The sequence below is a fragment of the Diadema antillarum genome, unplaced genomic scaffold, assembly GCF_040938485.1.
Source record: "Diadema antillarum isolate AM-2024a unplaced genomic scaffold, OU_Dant_1.0 seq00001606_RagTag, whole genome shotgun sequence".
Lineage (NCBI taxonomy): Eukaryota > Metazoa > Echinodermata > Echinoidea > Diadematoida > Diadematidae > Diadema > Diadema antillarum.
Window position 1 is genome coordinate 122,885 of NW_027272319.1, and position 17,807 is coordinate 140,691.

General features: G+C 39.2%; 1 protein-coding gene across 1 annotated transcript; it reads right to left on the minus strand.

The window, feature by feature from the left end:
• Nucleotides 1–3,643: 3,643 nt before the first annotated feature.
• On the minus strand, nt 3,644–14,569 carry LOC139711076 (xaa-Arg dipeptidase-like). The gene is made up of 8 exons (XM_071622995.1): nt 14,492–14,569; nt 13,475–13,681; nt 12,655–12,858; nt 11,751–11,899; nt 10,754–10,896; nt 9,828–9,982; nt 8,697–8,922; nt 3,644–8,189 (listed from the first exon to the last, which is right to left on the minus strand). Exons 2-8 carry the CDS (start codon nt 13,643–13,645, stop codon nt 8,029–8,031), a joined length of 1,209 nt encoding a protein of 402 aa, XP_071479096.1. The 5' UTR covers nt 13,646–13,681; nt 14,492–14,569; the 3' UTR covers nt 3,644–8,028.
• Between the last annotated feature and the right edge of the window lie 3,238 nt (nt 14,570–17,807).

A 17,807-nucleotide genomic window follows, 5' to 3' on the forward strand; every position in this document is an offset into this window, starting at 1 on the left:
GATTTCCAGTACACGTGTAATACGGTTCAGTGCAGATGTTAGCCTTGTTAAACAATTGTGATTGCCAGTGTAAGACCTTGTCCAGAAATCTTATACCAGAATGACTGAATAAGAATAAAACATTCTTTAAATTCCAAATTGATTCATGTCGGATATACAGGTAGATTTGAGAAAGCTTCCACCGTGAAGCATAGAACTGGTCTTGCATTTAATAGTGAGGAGGTAGCAGGGCTGTAGGAAAGAGATGTTTTAAAACATTGCATGAGAGCTGGGAGTAGGTTTATATTGCAGGAATCATAGATAAATGCAACATATTTTATGTTCTCGGGGAGGGCACTATTCTGCAGTGCCCTCCCAGAAAACACAAATGCTGTCAAGTATCATGATTATTACTCACATTGTACTGAGCTGCGAAAGATAAGGAGAGCGATTTTAAAGTGATATTGTGGCCCAGTTGAATGAACATTACAGCAGAATGACAGAGGCACATAATGAATTGTATTTGATGTATTCATCACTGTCATTCCTTCCTAGTAACATTAATTTGTAATGAGAATTGCTCATGCCAAGTTGAGCATGCAGTCTTAGCTGAGCAGAATCAGTTGTACATCCAGTGTTGCTCATTGATAAAAGTTCATGTACAGCTGTACATGCAGTTAGACTATGATATATCTGAAATCAACTTGCAGATGGCATAATAGACTACCATCCATGAGAAAGCCATGCATGAAAAAAACCACTCCTGTGCCCCATTTCATAAAAGATGTTAGGATGACAACTCTTGCTGGAATGACAACTTCCCACAGCAAACAGCCAATCAGGAAGCTGTATTCTTGTCGTTACCATGACAATTGTCATTCCAGCAAAGAGTTGTCGTCAAATCAACTCTTTATGAAATGGGGCCCTGGTTCATAAAACAACTCACAGATGACCACACGGACTGAAGTGTTGAAACATCTTAAGAGAAGAGAGTGTCCCGTATTTGGTATATTTTATATAATTATGTTCATGTTCAAGGGCATTTATACAAAATTGATGTATTTTTTATAGCTTTTTCATTGTTTTGTCACCACCACCACAATCAATGCAAGCTGAAATGTTTAAACATTACTACCTGGAATCACCACAAAGTAGACATACGCTGTAATGTAATGCTTTTCCACACAGTAGGCAATCATGTAGTGTGACATTTCTAACACACATCCATTCAGGAGCTTGTTTCTTTCAATGAAATAACCATTCCCCTGTTGACTTGCCTGAAATCATCTAAGTCCCATAGGAAGGGCAGCATTTGGTAGAAGGAAAATATAAAGCTCAAATATCCAGTGAGGTGCATGTGTAGACTGCATTGCCGGTATTCCCTTTTGTTTTTGCCTTGTGGCTAATGTCTTCCACTTGCCTGTAAATTAAAGTCATATACGCGCCAAGTGAATGTGGGGCAGGGAATGACATTGGAATTCTTCACGAGTCTCATTTTACCTCAAAAGGGGTGCAGTTCTGATTAAAAGGTAGACCCTCAGACAAACAAACAAACACACACACACACAGACACAGACACACACACACACACACACACACACACACACACACACACACACACACACACACACACATGATAGCATAGAGAGCATCAGATGCCATGCTATGTCAGTGACTATGTTCTTTGAGTGGGACTTCTTTATTGGCCTAAATTAGGTCTAACTCAAGGCCTGAAATTATTCTTTTTTTTTTGTTCAGTATCTGAAGATGAAGAAAAACTATTGACGAATTCAAACCAATTTAGCAATGGTTCCTGTGTTATATCTCCAGTGTACAGTATTTGTATACTGACGTGTGTCAGCCTTTTCATGCATACATGTATGAATTTTCCCTTGTTAAACCGTGTGAAAATTCTTATTCATTCCTTCTGTTTAATTTCCATGTTGTTGGTGGTTTCTTTTTTTTCAGTGTAGATCCACAAGTGTTGTTTAAATTATTCCATGACCCAGACTGTGTAGTCATGAGCTCTGGTGTTGATAATTAGTGTGCAGTTTCTCAAACCAAGTTTATTTTTATCACATATCAAAAGAGCCACTCATAATTTTCTATATTTATTTTTATTTCATTTTTTTTGTTGAAGCTCAACTGGCCTATTTGAAATGAAGATACAGATGCATGAATTAGTAGGGAAAGGGTGCATATTACAATCTCTCAAATTGGCACCATCCGCTGCAGTAATTACAAGTACTGGTGTACACAATGGATTTTAGATGATGATATTCTATGAAGAATACAAACATACATGCATATGGGTGTGAAAAAGCTATGAAACCATCTTGTCACATTTCCATGTCTACATGTATTAAAATATAATTGCTCCAGCAAAATGAAGACGTGTGTTTGCTTGAATTGAGGTCAGCAATTCACAACCCAACACTTCTTTAATCCAGTATCATATTCTGTCTTGCTTCTTTTACATCATTCTGTAAGTGAAATTGTATACTTTTGAAATTCTGAAAATGAAACTAAAGACATCTCCAAGGGTGTGTGTGTGTGTCTGTGTGTGCACTTACCCATGGTGGAAAATGAGGACATACTGTACACACGAACTTTACATTTGAACCGAGGACACCCAGGGAACCGAGGATGTCCTCAGTTCGCAGACCATTCCAAATGGTCTGCTTTTGCATTTAGGGGTACATGTTTGTAGGTCCTTGATTAACATAAAATGTAATGTAAAGTCCTCGGTTGTATGGTAATACATGTACGAATGAGTCCTTGGTTGACCAGATTCCTACTTACACACAGGTCCTCGGTTATGTGGTAAAATTCTTGTGGGTAAAACGTTCTCAATTTCCACCATAGACGCATATGTGTGTGTGTGTGTGTCAGCACACCTTGTATGTTGAAAAAAAAAATAAAGTGACTTAATGCAGAGACTCCAACTCTCCCGCCGAAAGCCCATTTTTGCAAAATCTCCCATTCTCCCGCTTGAGATTTAATTTCTCCCGCCCTGGCTCTGTGTCTCTTGCTTGAAATGATTTCTACTTTGTGTCATCGAATGTTGAAAAATAGGCCTTAGATAGCACGAGAGAGCATCTAGAACCGTAGGGCTTCCAAGACCCTGAACCCCGGCAACAAGGAACTTCGCGCACATCAAGTTGGAGTCTCCCGTTTGCTAGGGGTTCCAGGCGGGAGAATCTCCAGATCAGAAGGTACTTGGGGTTGGAGTCTCTGCTTTAATGCAAATACACTTGACTGAAGAGGAACATAAAGGAAATACAAAACATGTATGTCTACATACATGTATGTGTAGGTATTATACATTATTTGAAGAGTTTGTTTGAAAAAACCGATAAGTCCATATCTGCCAAATGGAGATATTTGCGATTAAAGGTCCAGAAAAATAAAGAGAATAATAAGAAAATTTTTGCTTCTTTTGACCATAACTTTAAAAATGTACCTTCATATGTAGTGACCAATATATCATTTAAAAGGTATTATTTTGTACTTTATGATAGAGACCGTACTTCAAAATCTTCAAAAATGGACTTATCGGTTTTTGCAAACAAACTCTTCATTTCTTTTTTTCTGAGTAATTGCATATTTACATGTATGTTGTAATTCTTTCATTTATTCATTGGTTTAATTTCACCTTTTCTTTTCTAACCTTGATTTCTCTCTACATCACCACAGTCATGAGAAAATCCGTATCTCTTTCATTTGATCATTACCTCTTCAACTCAAATCAATCATGCTGCAGAAATATGTTGAAAATCGGAACCATTCTCAGCTGCAAATAAGCATGGGATCAAAGTGGAGTCACACTAACATGAATCCTGATTTTATTTTCACAGGAGAATAACAAGAATAAAAAGTAATGCATGTACAATGATATATATACACAAACTGCGAATCTCATGATTTTCTTCGTTCATAGAGAAACCACAAAAGAAGATAAAAGGTACTTTAAATTGCATTGTACGCTGAAGACAAATGACCAACCTAACAAAAAAAAATACAAAATACAAAAATAAAAGAAATCATCCATTCAGTTTGTCCACAAGTCATGTACATACAAGATTGTATTCAGTTTGAATTGCTGACCATTGCCATTCCGAGGTATCAGACCCTGAAATCTACATTACACTCTAATTGTGATACATAGGCTATATTAACACTTGGAAAAATATAGAATGAGTTGATCTGGTGGGGAAATGATTGCTCAAGTAGTTACAATGGAAGTGGATTGCAACAAACTGTATTGTACTCTCACCACAGGGGATAGGACACTCCATGATATTTGTTGCAACTGCAACTCGAAAACCTCGGTCTCCAGTGACAAAGTAAGAGGTAGAATTACAAGGAGGGCAAGCACATATGAAGGCTATGGTATCAGCATGTGCTACTGAGTTCAAGCTCCTCCAGGAAATTTCAACTCAGTGCTCAGGGTTTCTTGCATGCTGTTGAGGTTGGCTGAAAAATAGAGACGTGGGGAATAGAGATTACATAAAATGGCAGATTTTACATGGATGGTAGGGAACTTCTAGCATGTTTCAATTCTGTGGGTTCACTTCTTTCTGCTATAAGAAGGTGAAGATTAGTCATATTGTGAAGTTTCTTCACAAATAACAATCACAGACGACCCACACAAATAGATTTCATTAGACTAGAAATGTCGCTACGGCGACTGGTGTATGCCTCCGCAATAATGCATGGTTCTCCTTATAGGTCTATAGTACAATGTCTTGATAATGTGTGATGACAGTTTCACACAATTGGCAAAATATTAAAATGACAGGTTTGCCACAAATGTGCTGAATGTTCACTTTCCTAGAACTAGGTTCAATTGGATGAATGATTAAAACGTCAGAGTGCAGGTATTTGGGGGAACTGATGATTTTTACTTGACTTTTGAACCTTTTATAAGTTTATGCATTGAGTAATTTTCAAGGTATTGAGAAAAAGTATAATTTCAGTATCAAATGGTAAAATAGTATTATCTAAACCTGGCCTCTGACCTTTGACCTCATAGTTCCAAAGAGAATCACTGTTAGGTAGAACATGAATAAATATGTAAGTTTCATGATAATACCTTGAGTTACTTTTGAGATATGGAGGAAGAAGTGCAATTTAGCACTTTCACTTGACCTTTGACCTTTTGGCCTTTGACCTTTTGGCAAGAAACTTCCCACAGAATATATATTGGGTTATACATGCAAACATCAAGTTAAAAAAAAAATCCTTTAGGCATTGCATAAATATAAGGAAAGTAGTGATATTTTGAGGAGTTGACCTTGACCTTTGACCCATGACCTTTGACCCATGACCCCCAACTTCCCTAGATAATCACTGCCCATCGGTACATGCATACATACTAAGTTCCATGAAGATACCTTGAACCATTTGCGAGATATGGAGAAAAACATGAAATTTCAACCTTTTTTCACAAAATAATCTGTGACCTTTGACCTTTGACCCCGTGACCCTAAAATCTAAACAAAGTATTATCCCCCAAGGTTATACCCTCATACCAAGTTTGATGTAAAACCACCACACGGTTCTTGAGATATCGACAAAAACAAAACGGGACGGACGGACATACGGACGGACGGACGGACGACCCGAAAACATAATGCCTCCGGCCACTTCGTTGGCAGAGGCATAAAAAAATGTCAGTGGTTCTACTTGTACTTGTTTTGAGCAGTTAGTATTTACAACTTTGGCAGTGGCATTGCATTTTGTGTGTGTGTGTGTGTGTGTGTGTGTGTGTGTGTGTGTGTGAGTGTGAAAGTAGGCTTCAAGAGAACTGACCTCAACATCCTTCACCACATTAATTACTCAAAGAAAAATATTTAAAAAAAGGTTTCTCAAATGAAAATCTGACCAGACTGAAGAGCAATCCATTTCATGCACACCACTACATGTAAGAAACTGAATGTTACTGTCAAAAGTTTTCAGTTATAGAATATCTCTGTCTCCAGTGCTAAACTCTTCAGGAACAAACAAGATTTCAAATGTTCAATTATCATTTCTCAGATTTCCACCTTGATAACCATATAAAAAGTTATTTTTCATCTCTCTTTTTTTTTTTTATTATTTACAAACAATTTTGTTTTTGAAGTATCATAGTGCTCTTTCTAGTATCTACAAAATAAACGTGTGTGAGGCAATGATTACAACTCCACAACAGCAATATAATACTATACCTGATATTTGTCACAATCATTTCCCAAACCACTTCATGTCCAGTTTATGATAAACGTGGATTTTTTTTTTTTTGCACATTCCCTAGGCAAGAAGGCCTTCACACATTTGTTTTTTGACACATTAGGTTACTATAAATGCAACATAGCAAATGTTTGTAATGTGCATTGAGTAAATCAGTCCAATACATGTAGTATTCTGAGTATCATAAACCACACTGATAATACTACTTCAGTATTTGTCACCTCAGATAAATTTGGCAGGTCATCTGAGCACTAACACCTCTCTGTGTACATTGACAAATGGGCTATCAATGAAAGTTTGCTCAAGTTCTATGATTTGTTTTGTTTTGTTTTTAAATATACAGTTGAACCTCTCTTATCCGGCCTCCCTTTATCCGGATCTCTCTATTATACGGACGCAATCTCGCTGTAATTTTTTTTTAAATAATTACGGGAGGAAAGGGGGATTCTTGAGAACTCCTACACAAACACACATGAATTACATATACTTGATACATTTCTTAATAATTATTTAGGTAAATCATCCCAAGAATTTATAAAAGAAAATGATTTCATTCTTGCAAACACGAACCCCTATTTTGGGGTCTGTTTTGAGTGTAACAATGAAAAGGTTGCAGTATACACATTACTACATGTGGTACTACAATGGGCTACATCAGTACATGTGTATGTATATGTACATGTATAAAGCATTGAGTCTCCCGTATCCGGCCAAATCCCTTATCCGGATGAGCCCCGGTCCCGACTTGTCCGGATACGAGAGGTTCAACTGTACTGTCTAATCATCTACCCTGAGTAATGCTAAATGTCTACATACAAAGTGCAGCAAGTGAAACTGGTCATCCACCTGGCCGATATGTTTTCTGATGTGAGGATAATCATCACTGCATATCATCACTGCAAGTATACATTGAGTAAAGCATATACTTTGCATCACATATGTATGAAAAACTAGAATCAAACCCGCATTCTCATGGCACTGAAACATCTGAAAGAGATCACAGTGTGCAAATCACAACCTGGGGGCATTTCATGAAGCGTTTTTGGTTAGATATTTTTTCTGACAAACTGTTATAAGCTACAGAAATCCTTGCATGTGATTAGCTGACAGCAAATTTGTCTGACCAATTTGTATTGAAGGCAATGCATTTTATGAAATGTCCCCCTAGCACTCCCACAATGTGAGAGGAAAAGAAAGAATTGTTATGACGGAGGACGGCAGAGCTGACCTTGTGAGCAACTTGACCTTACTGCATCGGAAGACAAGTTAAAGGACCATAGTCCAGGTGGGTGCGAGAGCGCTGTTGGATGATACTGCGATCACCGTTAGCATGATACAAAGATTGCCGAAGTTGAGCTGTCATCAAGAGTAAAGCACGTAGGTGTTGGTTGGTAACATTGCCTTCGTTATCTTCTCTGTGTGTCACGTAGTCTGTAGTGATTCCAAGAAGCGTGCTTATGTGCTTCTTAGTATGACATCACAAAAGAAGTTTGCTAAAGCTGTCATCCCCCTCAGTCGAATCATGAGCTGAACTGTGATCGGACCACTGACTACAGTGGATTGGACTTCTTCGGACTTGGGGAAATGGGTAAAAGCGTAAGTGCTAAAGAGGAGTCGATAGCATAGGTCTCTATAGGAAACTTGCACCGCGCACCCATGCAAGCATTCAACTAAACCACAGGGACCATATACTTTTAAGGTACCTTCTGCCATTAACTCTCACTAGGCAACAAATTGAACATCCTCTTAACAATGTATATAATTGCATTGCCCATTGGATTGCAAGGATTAATCTATTAAACCAAATTGTTGCCATCACTAATGAACTAATGCCTTGGGGTCTTCCTGATCCATCTGTGTCCTGAAGTCTTGCCTGATCTGTTCCATGAGGTGCTGGTTTCCTGGCCGCAGCAGTTCTAGGGCTGTCAGGGCCAGGGCCTTGGCCTGGACTAGTGTTGGAGCCTGGGCTTCGGGGGCACCTGTAGGACGAATTTGTGGACCAGCAAATACAAAACAAAACATTACTTAATATGAGTGATTCACAGCAAAAAGAGCAATGGAGTCAGCTGGACATTATTTTGGGAGGGGAGGAAGTAAAGCTAGTGGATGAAGAAGATAGAGAAGAAGAATAAAAAATCACAGAAATTCTCTTTAAATGAATAACACTGAACCTTTGGCGAGAAGAACATGAAGAGCAGCAGGAAGGTATAGAATGAAAAGAAATTCATTCTCGCTGTTCCCAGAGATAGAAATACTACACAAATGATAGGTATCCACAACATATCAATCACCTATTCACTGACACTATGTTGTATTAAGCATATAGCACATTGTGCCTTATGCTTGAATAAATGAATGAATGAATGAATGAATGAATGAATGAATGAATGAATGAATGAATGCATGAATGAATGAATGAATGAATGAATGAATGAATGAATGAATGAACAGTCACTCTTATCAACATTGACCCTACTGCTGCTGACCTGTGGATTGGGTGAAAGCTCGTGAGTGGTTGGGTTCCATTGTTCCAATGTAGTACATAGGGTGAATACTGGGGACGACATAGGACGTGTCCCCCATGTCCGTGGAACCCGCAGAAAGTGCCTCCTCAAGCTCCACCCCCAAGGCCTGTGCCTTCTGCTCATAGATGCTGGCCAAGGTTGGGTTGCTCACCAAATTAGCGTAGCTACAGTGGTACTTGAAATCAACCTATCACACAAATAGAAAGAAGGATACATCATTTTGACTTTTCAGAACTTTGTCTGTTCAGGTTTAATATCCCTTAACGTGCCGCAATCATGTTTAGCCAACTCCAGCGGGGAGCCACATTTCAATTCATTCACGATCATCGACTCCAGTAATTTTTGCAGGTTGTAGCATACGCAGGTCTGATTGCCTGCTTCAATGACATTCCCAGCATTCCACTCTTTCTTTTTTTTGCCTGTGTTAAAAAAAAAAAAAAAAAAAAAAAAAAAAAAAAAAAAAAAAAAAAAAAAACTTCTTTGCTGGGGTGAACAGCTGCTGCTTTTTTCATCTCTACATAATAATTCAGGAGGATTAGTACTTTCAATTAGGCCGCTGATGACTTGAAAATTTGACTGGTATATTTAAGGGTAATCATATACTGTATAAGCTGTTATTTTTGCGTACAGATATTTTCGCAAATTAGAAGGTGACAGACATTTTCACGAGATGTTGATTTCGCGAACTGACACCAATGCTATCTTGCATGTATTGTTACTCTAGTGTGTGGCGACATTTTTGCGTGTTGTTAAATTTGCGATCCAACTGTAATTCGCGAAATTCGCAAAAATCAAACCCTCGCGAAAATAACCACTTATACAGTACTAGTCTGGACCACTGATAATACTTCTCTATGGATAAAACCTCTGTGGTCTCAAAGTTGAATTGTAAATTTTAACAGATTTTTTTTTTTTTCTTTAATTCATAATACCTGTCATCTCCATGGGGTATTATATTTGACAATACTGGGCTGGTGTTTTTTTCCAAAAGTCAAATAATAACTTACAATTTGAAATTAGTTAAGTTCACTTTCTCACTGGGCTGAACTCTTACAAGTATGTTGTCCCTTCAAAATATTTTTCCCCCCTTACCTCACATCCAGAAGACACTGCTGCACCCCTTGCACACCCCAGCACCTTTTCCTTGAGCACTGCTAGCTCTCTTTCGTTGGGAGCCCGGATGTAGTACAGGAGCTCAGCCTCCTCTGGGATGATATTTGGCTTGGCACCACCGTTAGAAAAGATTCCTTCAGGCGAGAAGAGACAGGTACAGTTTCTCTCAAATGAATGCAAATGTTTTAGTCCTCATTTTTTAGCATGGCACAGTTTCACAAGAACTTGATGCTCGCAGCCTCAGATGGCAGGTTTTGTGGTTCTCATGTGACACAACATATTATGATATTCCTATACAAATCTTTAGCAGTTCCACGACATTTGCTCCTATGACAGTCGCTCCCATGAAACATCTGCCTAAACCTATAACCTGAACCACAAACCCCAACCCTAAGTCCTTGGAGAAAATAATTGTCGGTAGAGCAAATGTCATGTCCCAATCTTAAGGGAAGGTGACAAACTGTAAAGAAACCATTGGTTGTAGTATACAACATTCAATTAATTAATATCATATTGTTTAGCCAAGAGCCAAGCTACCTGTGACAGGCAAGCCAATGCCTGAGGGCATTTAGAGACCTGTCCAAAATTCCCCAAACTGCAGAATTTGGTAGCTAAAGTCACAACCAATCAGCAGAGCCCTGTTCAAATAAGCTAAAACTGCATACTCTGTATCACACTGACAGCAAATGGGCGAATCTAGCAGCTAAACTGGTCAGAGTGACCAACTCCTCTATTCACAAGGAGAGGTGCTTCAGTTCGGTTTTCCACAAGCTCACGAATACAAGTCACATAAATCACTGAATTCAATAAAAGGGCTTTGAAGTGACACACTCAGCATCAGCTCTCTTTGCTCAAGACTCTCAGTGCCAACAGCCTGAGGGTCACTGGAAAAGGCTAGCACCCACCGTGCACTCTCCAGTCTGGCTTGAACTGCTGTCTCATGGCCGAGATGCTGTTGTAGCACATCACAGCAGCGTCCAAGGCATTCTGTCCGAGCCAGGGGGAGGCTGCAGCATGGGCTGCGCGTCCTGTGAAGTGAATGGCCACCCTGTATGAAATACAAACCCAAATGTCACTAAAAAGATTCACGCCTACATACATCTATATACGTTTCTACAACTTGTCAGTTTGTTTTGCTGTTTTCATTTGCTGTCATTCAGATGATTAAGCATTGCACATGCTTCATTTGTAACTTGTAACAGACAAGATGATTTTATGATACTTCTACTACGACAGGTGGTTTAATAGACTCTGGGTTTAATGCATTAGCCACAAACATCACACATTTGATTTACTCCCCTCAATCTTGTAATCAATTATTATCTTCACCATTGTGAACATTGCATTGCAAGGATACATTGAGCATACTAACATGGCACAAAAATACTAAAAACAAGAGTCTAGGTTAAGAAATTGACTCTGAAAATGACTAAAGATCCTTGTTTATAAGGGGAAGTCTTTTCAAATTAGAGAGGTTTGTTTGCAGTCAAATTAGAATGTTAATCATTTGACAAAAAGGGAAGTGTGCTCTATTGATGTGCATTCTTTTTTTAGATTTTTGTAAGCATACTTTTTTTGTTTTTTAGTTTATCAGGGATGGAGTTCACAACATTGTGGCTTTACATTGATTCCTGATAGTTTCACCACAACAAGATAAAATATGTTAATTGCAATTACTTGAATTTGAAATGGGATCCAACATAACAAAGTTTTACAGTAGCTAGCAGGATGCTATTATAATGCTTACACTATGAGTGACAAGATCATAGCAAAAATAACAAACAGAACCAATACATCTGAGTTGGTTTTAGGATGTTGGTATGCGCTTCCTTGGTTAGTGACAATACGAGCAATGAACAAACAAAATAACAGAGTAGCTGTCTGGATGCTTTAAATACTTACTCGACCAATGATAAGACAATGGGCCGTGAGATGTTGTGCTGAAATGGGTGGGCCATCATGGCAACATCGATGTTCTGGAAAACGCCAGCCTTGATGAGGTCCTTCTTACCTCCACCGCCCTCTTCAGCTGGTGTTCCAAGCACCGTAACCTGGGAAACAGAGGGACAGAGTCATTCTCCTGGATACCAGAGTTACGTTCCAAATGTGTTTCTCACTCTGAAGGCAGAGTGACCACATCAGTATATTTACTGTATATGCCGAATATTTCATGAGGTTTTTATTTTCGTGAATTTTGCGAGTCAGGTGATATTTGCGAAATTAAAGACACGAAAATATTGACTCTGATCCTGATGTGAATGTGTGACGTATGCATGTACACTTCTCCGTTCTGTACAAGACTCCATGATCGCGAATTTAACCACTCACGAAATTGTCGGGAATTCTTAATTCACAAAAATTTAGACTCGCAAAATATATGCCGTATACAATACATCGTTCAACAAAATAGATACTTTAATGTCCATGCTGCTTTTAGTTCTCCACATGCTTCTTGCAATGCAAAATTGCATCTTTACTCTGTGTCGTAATGATGAACACAAAATGAGTACCAGGTAGAGTCCACCCCTGATACAAGTTAGTGGAAACAGTTCAGCAATTTCACATGACGATCCAACTTCTATAGCCAGTGAGTGTATGCTAGTCTGTAAACTTTGGTTTGACATTTATTAACACTGTGAATATATTCCAGTCTGGTCAAAATTTTCCAAACTAGTTTTGCTACAGAATATTCTAATTTTTACTTTCAATAAATCACAAAATCATCTATAAGTCCAGAATCAGTAATCAAACTGTTTTTTTCTTTTTTAATTTCAGTTAACAATGAAATTACATTATATTTTCTAACCTTCCCAACTGGGGTTTCATCCATTTCGAGTGCTGCTTTTATCCCCAATCCCGCTGCAGCTCCACACTCTGCTATGAGGTTGTGTCCGCAAGCGTGTCCAATCTCGGGAAGAGCATCATACTCGCATATGACGCAAACATGGACGCCAGTGTCGCTCCCATAGGTCGCCTTAAAGGCTGTCTCTAGATGAAAGTTCCTTGTGACCTGGTCAGCATTGATTGGATTCAAACACATGAAAATCGAATGCAGTGAGCCGATTCAACACAAGCAGCACGAAATGACATAAAATTACATAAAAATAAATTTTAAAAAAACATGCATGATGAATCACTGTCAGGTATTGCAGCTGCATTTACTATTAGTCTCCTATATTTTCCAAAAAGAACCCAAAAACATTTCAATCATTTGACATACCCGGTACTTGGATACCCATGGTGTTTCTCAAAAATATGTACATGCTAGCATCACACACACACACACACACACACACACACACACATGCACATTCATATACACACACACACACACACACACAAATATATATAATGTCAGACATGTCTCTTTGATGTTTGCAATTATCATACCCCAAAAAACAAAACAACACAAACAAACAAAAAATAAAAGGAGACAGCTAAAGGTGGGAAAGCATGAAACATGCCAACATTGAGTATGAGTTTACAAGTTCATCAACTATGTAGGATTCCTGCCATTTTTTTTTTTTTTTTTTTTTTTTTTGGGGGGGGGGGGGGGGGGGGGGAGCTTTTTCTCCAAAGTGTCAAATGATATGATATTAGACTTGCATCTAAGAGGAGTCAATTACCTGGAATCCTTCCTTTTCCAGGAAATCTGTGAGAACTTTGTGGGCATGTCGCTCCTCAAAGTTGAGTTCTGGATGCAACCAAATCTCCTGGCTCAGTTTATTCAGGTCAGAGGCTGCAGCATCAATCTTCCTCTGGGCTTTCTCTTCTTTCTTGCTCCAGTCCACGTCCATAACTTGGTCAACTCCAAAGACGTCTTTGAAGAAAATCTGTACGGTATTGGGAAAGAGTAAGATTTGTGAGAACATCTAAATGAAAAAGATGTGTTAATGCCATTTTTTTTTTCAGGACTACCAGTAACTGATTATAGGATATGATTTACTGATATCTATTCTTACAATATTAATCTTATCCAACTTATGTGTGATGCAAAACTGGGTTAAAAATAAAACAAATAAAAAATAATTAAAAAATGCACCAAGGTTCAACTTACCATGCCACAATTCGGCCATATGCAAAAGCATTATTTATAGGTTTTACATGTAGCCAGCAGTCAAATTTGGATGGCATTATGGTCGAATTTAATGGGCGGCTTGCTTTACAAAATGAATGCTGCCTTTGTTTAATATCTATAATATTACAAAATAAATAATTTAATAACAATAAAAAAAAAATGATCAATCTCTTGCTACTTCATGCTAGGCCTATGGCCTAAATGCATGTCAATCATGCAATGTGTCATTAGGCATTAAAGTCTACACCTATGCCATGCATACCATGGTACTGGTCTTCCGCAAATACATTTGATTGTCTATTGACATTTTACCAGCCAGACAACAATGAGGAAAATATTTTCATACACAAGACATTGTTATCACAGATGTCTCAGTCCCATAGCTGGTGTTCTGTGTTGAAATTGATAAACATCAAAGCTTTGATAAGCATCAACCAGCTCAACTTTCTAAAATGAAGAAAGACGATTTTGACTCAAATCAACTGAGATTTGAATCGGGTTTTGGATTTTCATACTCCTATGATACGTAATGCATACACTGAATCATTTGAAAGGCGAAACTTACAGAACTTCGTTGACTGTGGTGTAGACGTAGACACCAAGGTTAGAGAGGGTTGTTTTGTCCGGTTTTGTATTGTATTTGTAGCTCCGACTGGCACCAGCTCCACTAGACAGAAAGATCCGTCTGTCCGGAGGACTCTTTTATATTTTGCCATTAACGCTGTCCCCCGTAGACAGACGGAAGGTTGCAGTACCCATTGCTGTGTGGATGTTCTTAACCACTGTCTCTATGGAAAATTGGGTGAGGTACCTCACCCTTCTCGATTGCGTCTAATTCACGGCCCTAGGTCGGCAAATTTAAGCTTGTATGGTGAATTTATTTTTTTATGAATAGGTTACACTCACCAGATTAATGAATAATCCAACATTTTAGGAGAATTTTCAACGTAAAACACAGCCTGTCGCGTCGTCACATTCAAACTGCAGAAACATACACTATGAATCTATTAGCCAATCACATGCGAGGTAGTTTCTACGTGTTTGTTTTACTAAAACACGTACCTCGCATGTGATTGGCTTAGCAATTGTTACAGATTCAAAATGGCGACTTACTGCTCGCGAACGGCGATGTTGCGATATCGATAAAATTTCTGCATTATAACCGAGGTTATGTGAGTATTTCGATTGCACAATGTGAGAAATTTATCCCAAATATTGCTGCATAATGTGTCATGTCATGTCATACTTGTTTGAATGTAAAAAAGCTGTCTGAAATTTGGTTTATCGTAACGTTTGATCTGTGCGCGACTGCTCCACACAGGAGCCGCAATCATTGACTTCGGTCTGTATACGGAGGGGATCCGTGAAGCCAGACGCAGTCTCCGCGGAACATTCCCCGACGGACAGATACAGACCGATCTTTCGGTCAACAGCTCCACCAACCTACCTTTTTTGCCTTCCGACCAACCGCGACACACCCGCTTTCGCGCAATATTTGATTAATGATAATGTAATGTTGTGGTATCTACATGTTTCTAGCCCTCCTGATCATGTTAAACAATCTTTCTTGGCGATGGTCAGCGGGGATAACATAAGATTTACAATATACCAACTTATGCCACGGTAACTTTCCTCGCTCACTCGGGATCTGGCCAGCTCCGCAGCCACGGCATCCACGTTCGGAGGATGAGAATGACAAACGTTCCCTTTCGGCTGCCCGTAGCCATCGGGCCCAACCACATCGCGGGTGACAAGGGTCCCCGAGCAGGTTTTCCGATTCCGACAACGCCAATAGATGAACCCTTTTGTCCGCCTCCTTGCGGTATACGAGAAGCCCCTATACGAAATACAAGGCTTCCCTCTACTAGTCTGGTACACCTCCATTCGGCTTAGCTGAAAATAAGAAAAAGGTGGACTAAGGATCTAGATAGTTACAGTGCTGTGCTCAGTGTCAGTGTGTGCTAGCAGCGTCGCACTGTGAACATAAACATGAACGGTCAACTAGTAATAGGCTCGCTCCATCGCAGCGATGGCAGGATAATGGCTTTCAGATATCCAGAAATCGGGGCGCATGGGGCAGCCGTTTCAAGTACTGTACGAGCATTGATGACTAAACCTGTCATACCATCCATAACAAGCCCTTACCAGAACTTTGTTTTCACTATAAATGTGTTGTTTTGAACCAATAGGCCTATGTACTGCTGACTGATACATTTTCTTCATGGTTAGTAAATCATTTCTTTAATTTCTTCCAAAATGTTAACATGATTATGTACTGTGAAATCGTGTTTTGAAAGATTAAGAGAGTAAATATACTTACAGACATACCTGTGACACATTAAATGGTGTTGTAGCTCCATTGATGGTCGAAACAACATGCAAAAGATAATTATGTTGAAACTGTAGCATGTCGCTGTCACCATTATAGGCCCTATTTGTAAAAGCGTGCAATATAGGAAAAATATTCTCACTGATATTTGCAAATCATTTAGTTGTTTTTGTTTTCCTTTAGGAAACCAATAAGCCAACGAGACCAAAAGGATTTTCTTTGATGGATTGATTCATTATCCATTGCAATGATTCCATATTCAGAGAACTTTTTCTGCACCCGCGGGTGTCACCGTGCACTTTGGGCCCCCATATTGTTTTTGTTTTGTTTTTGTTTGTTTGTTTTTTTGCTTTATTTGCTTTATTTGCGCCACTGCTCACAGGCATTGTTGATTAGGGCCTACCAGTAATTTTACAATATGACACATTACAGGGCCGGCGCAGTGTTTTCAAAAGTGTGGGGGCCCACTTCCGGGTTTCATGAGCTAAACAAGCAAAAAAAAAAAAAAAGAAAGAAAGAAAGAAAGAAAAAGTCCTCACCTCATCTCTCCCTGTCCTCTTCCGGGTTTCTTCAGCTGACAAGCAAAAAAAAAAAAAAAAAAAGGTCCTCAGCTCATTCTCTCCCCTCCCATTTCCGGGTATTACTAAAAAAAAAAAAAAAAAAAAAAAAAGGTCTTCAGAGAAAACTCATAACCTTACCGCCGCCATACTTCAATATATCTATTTCTATTCTTGTGCCACTTACGTACTTCCGGGTTGAAAACAGTGCATGTGGGGGCCCAAAGTGATGGCACCTTATGTATTCCTTTGTATGGTGCACAAAAAGTGTGGGGGCCCGAGCCCCCACGGCCCCCACGGCTGCGCCGGCCCTGCATTAAAGGCGATACCGAGTTTTTAATCTCTGCTTAATGTCTTTCATATACGAGTACACTGAAAACTGAAAAAACAAACTTGGCACATTGATATTAGTCTAATGGTACCTTAGCATAATGATGTAAATGCACCATTGCACGTGATTAAGATTAAAAGACAGGCCAAAATCCGACAAATATAAGGTATAGAAGTTTCATGAAACTTGGACATGACTTTTGAAAAAAGAATGGGATTTGATAGTTTCACATGTTTTTACTGAACAGTGCTGATGCAACCAATCCTGCTGATTAGATGAGGCAATGACAGGGCTGCCAACATTGGAAACTAGTAGAGAGTGAGACTCCCATAGGCCAATGCTATAATTTAGGAGTCTAAATAAAGTTTTAGAGTGAGAAAGGACCAAAATGAGTGAGTCTCACTCTGAGTGAGAGTTGGCAGCCCTGCAATGCTATCATCAACTCATAACTCTTCCAATGGTCTGTGCTTACATGGCCGACGGAACGGGGGGGGGGGGGGGGGTGAAACCTTTGAGCACCTTAACCCTATAAAGCCCAAGCTATTTTGACCCTTCCCAGGCCCGGGGGGGTGGGACCCCGAGGGCACATTGTGCCCCCTATAGGCCTATAACTTTGTTATTGTTTGATGTTTCATCGTCCATATTTGGCCCATGGTTAGAGCAA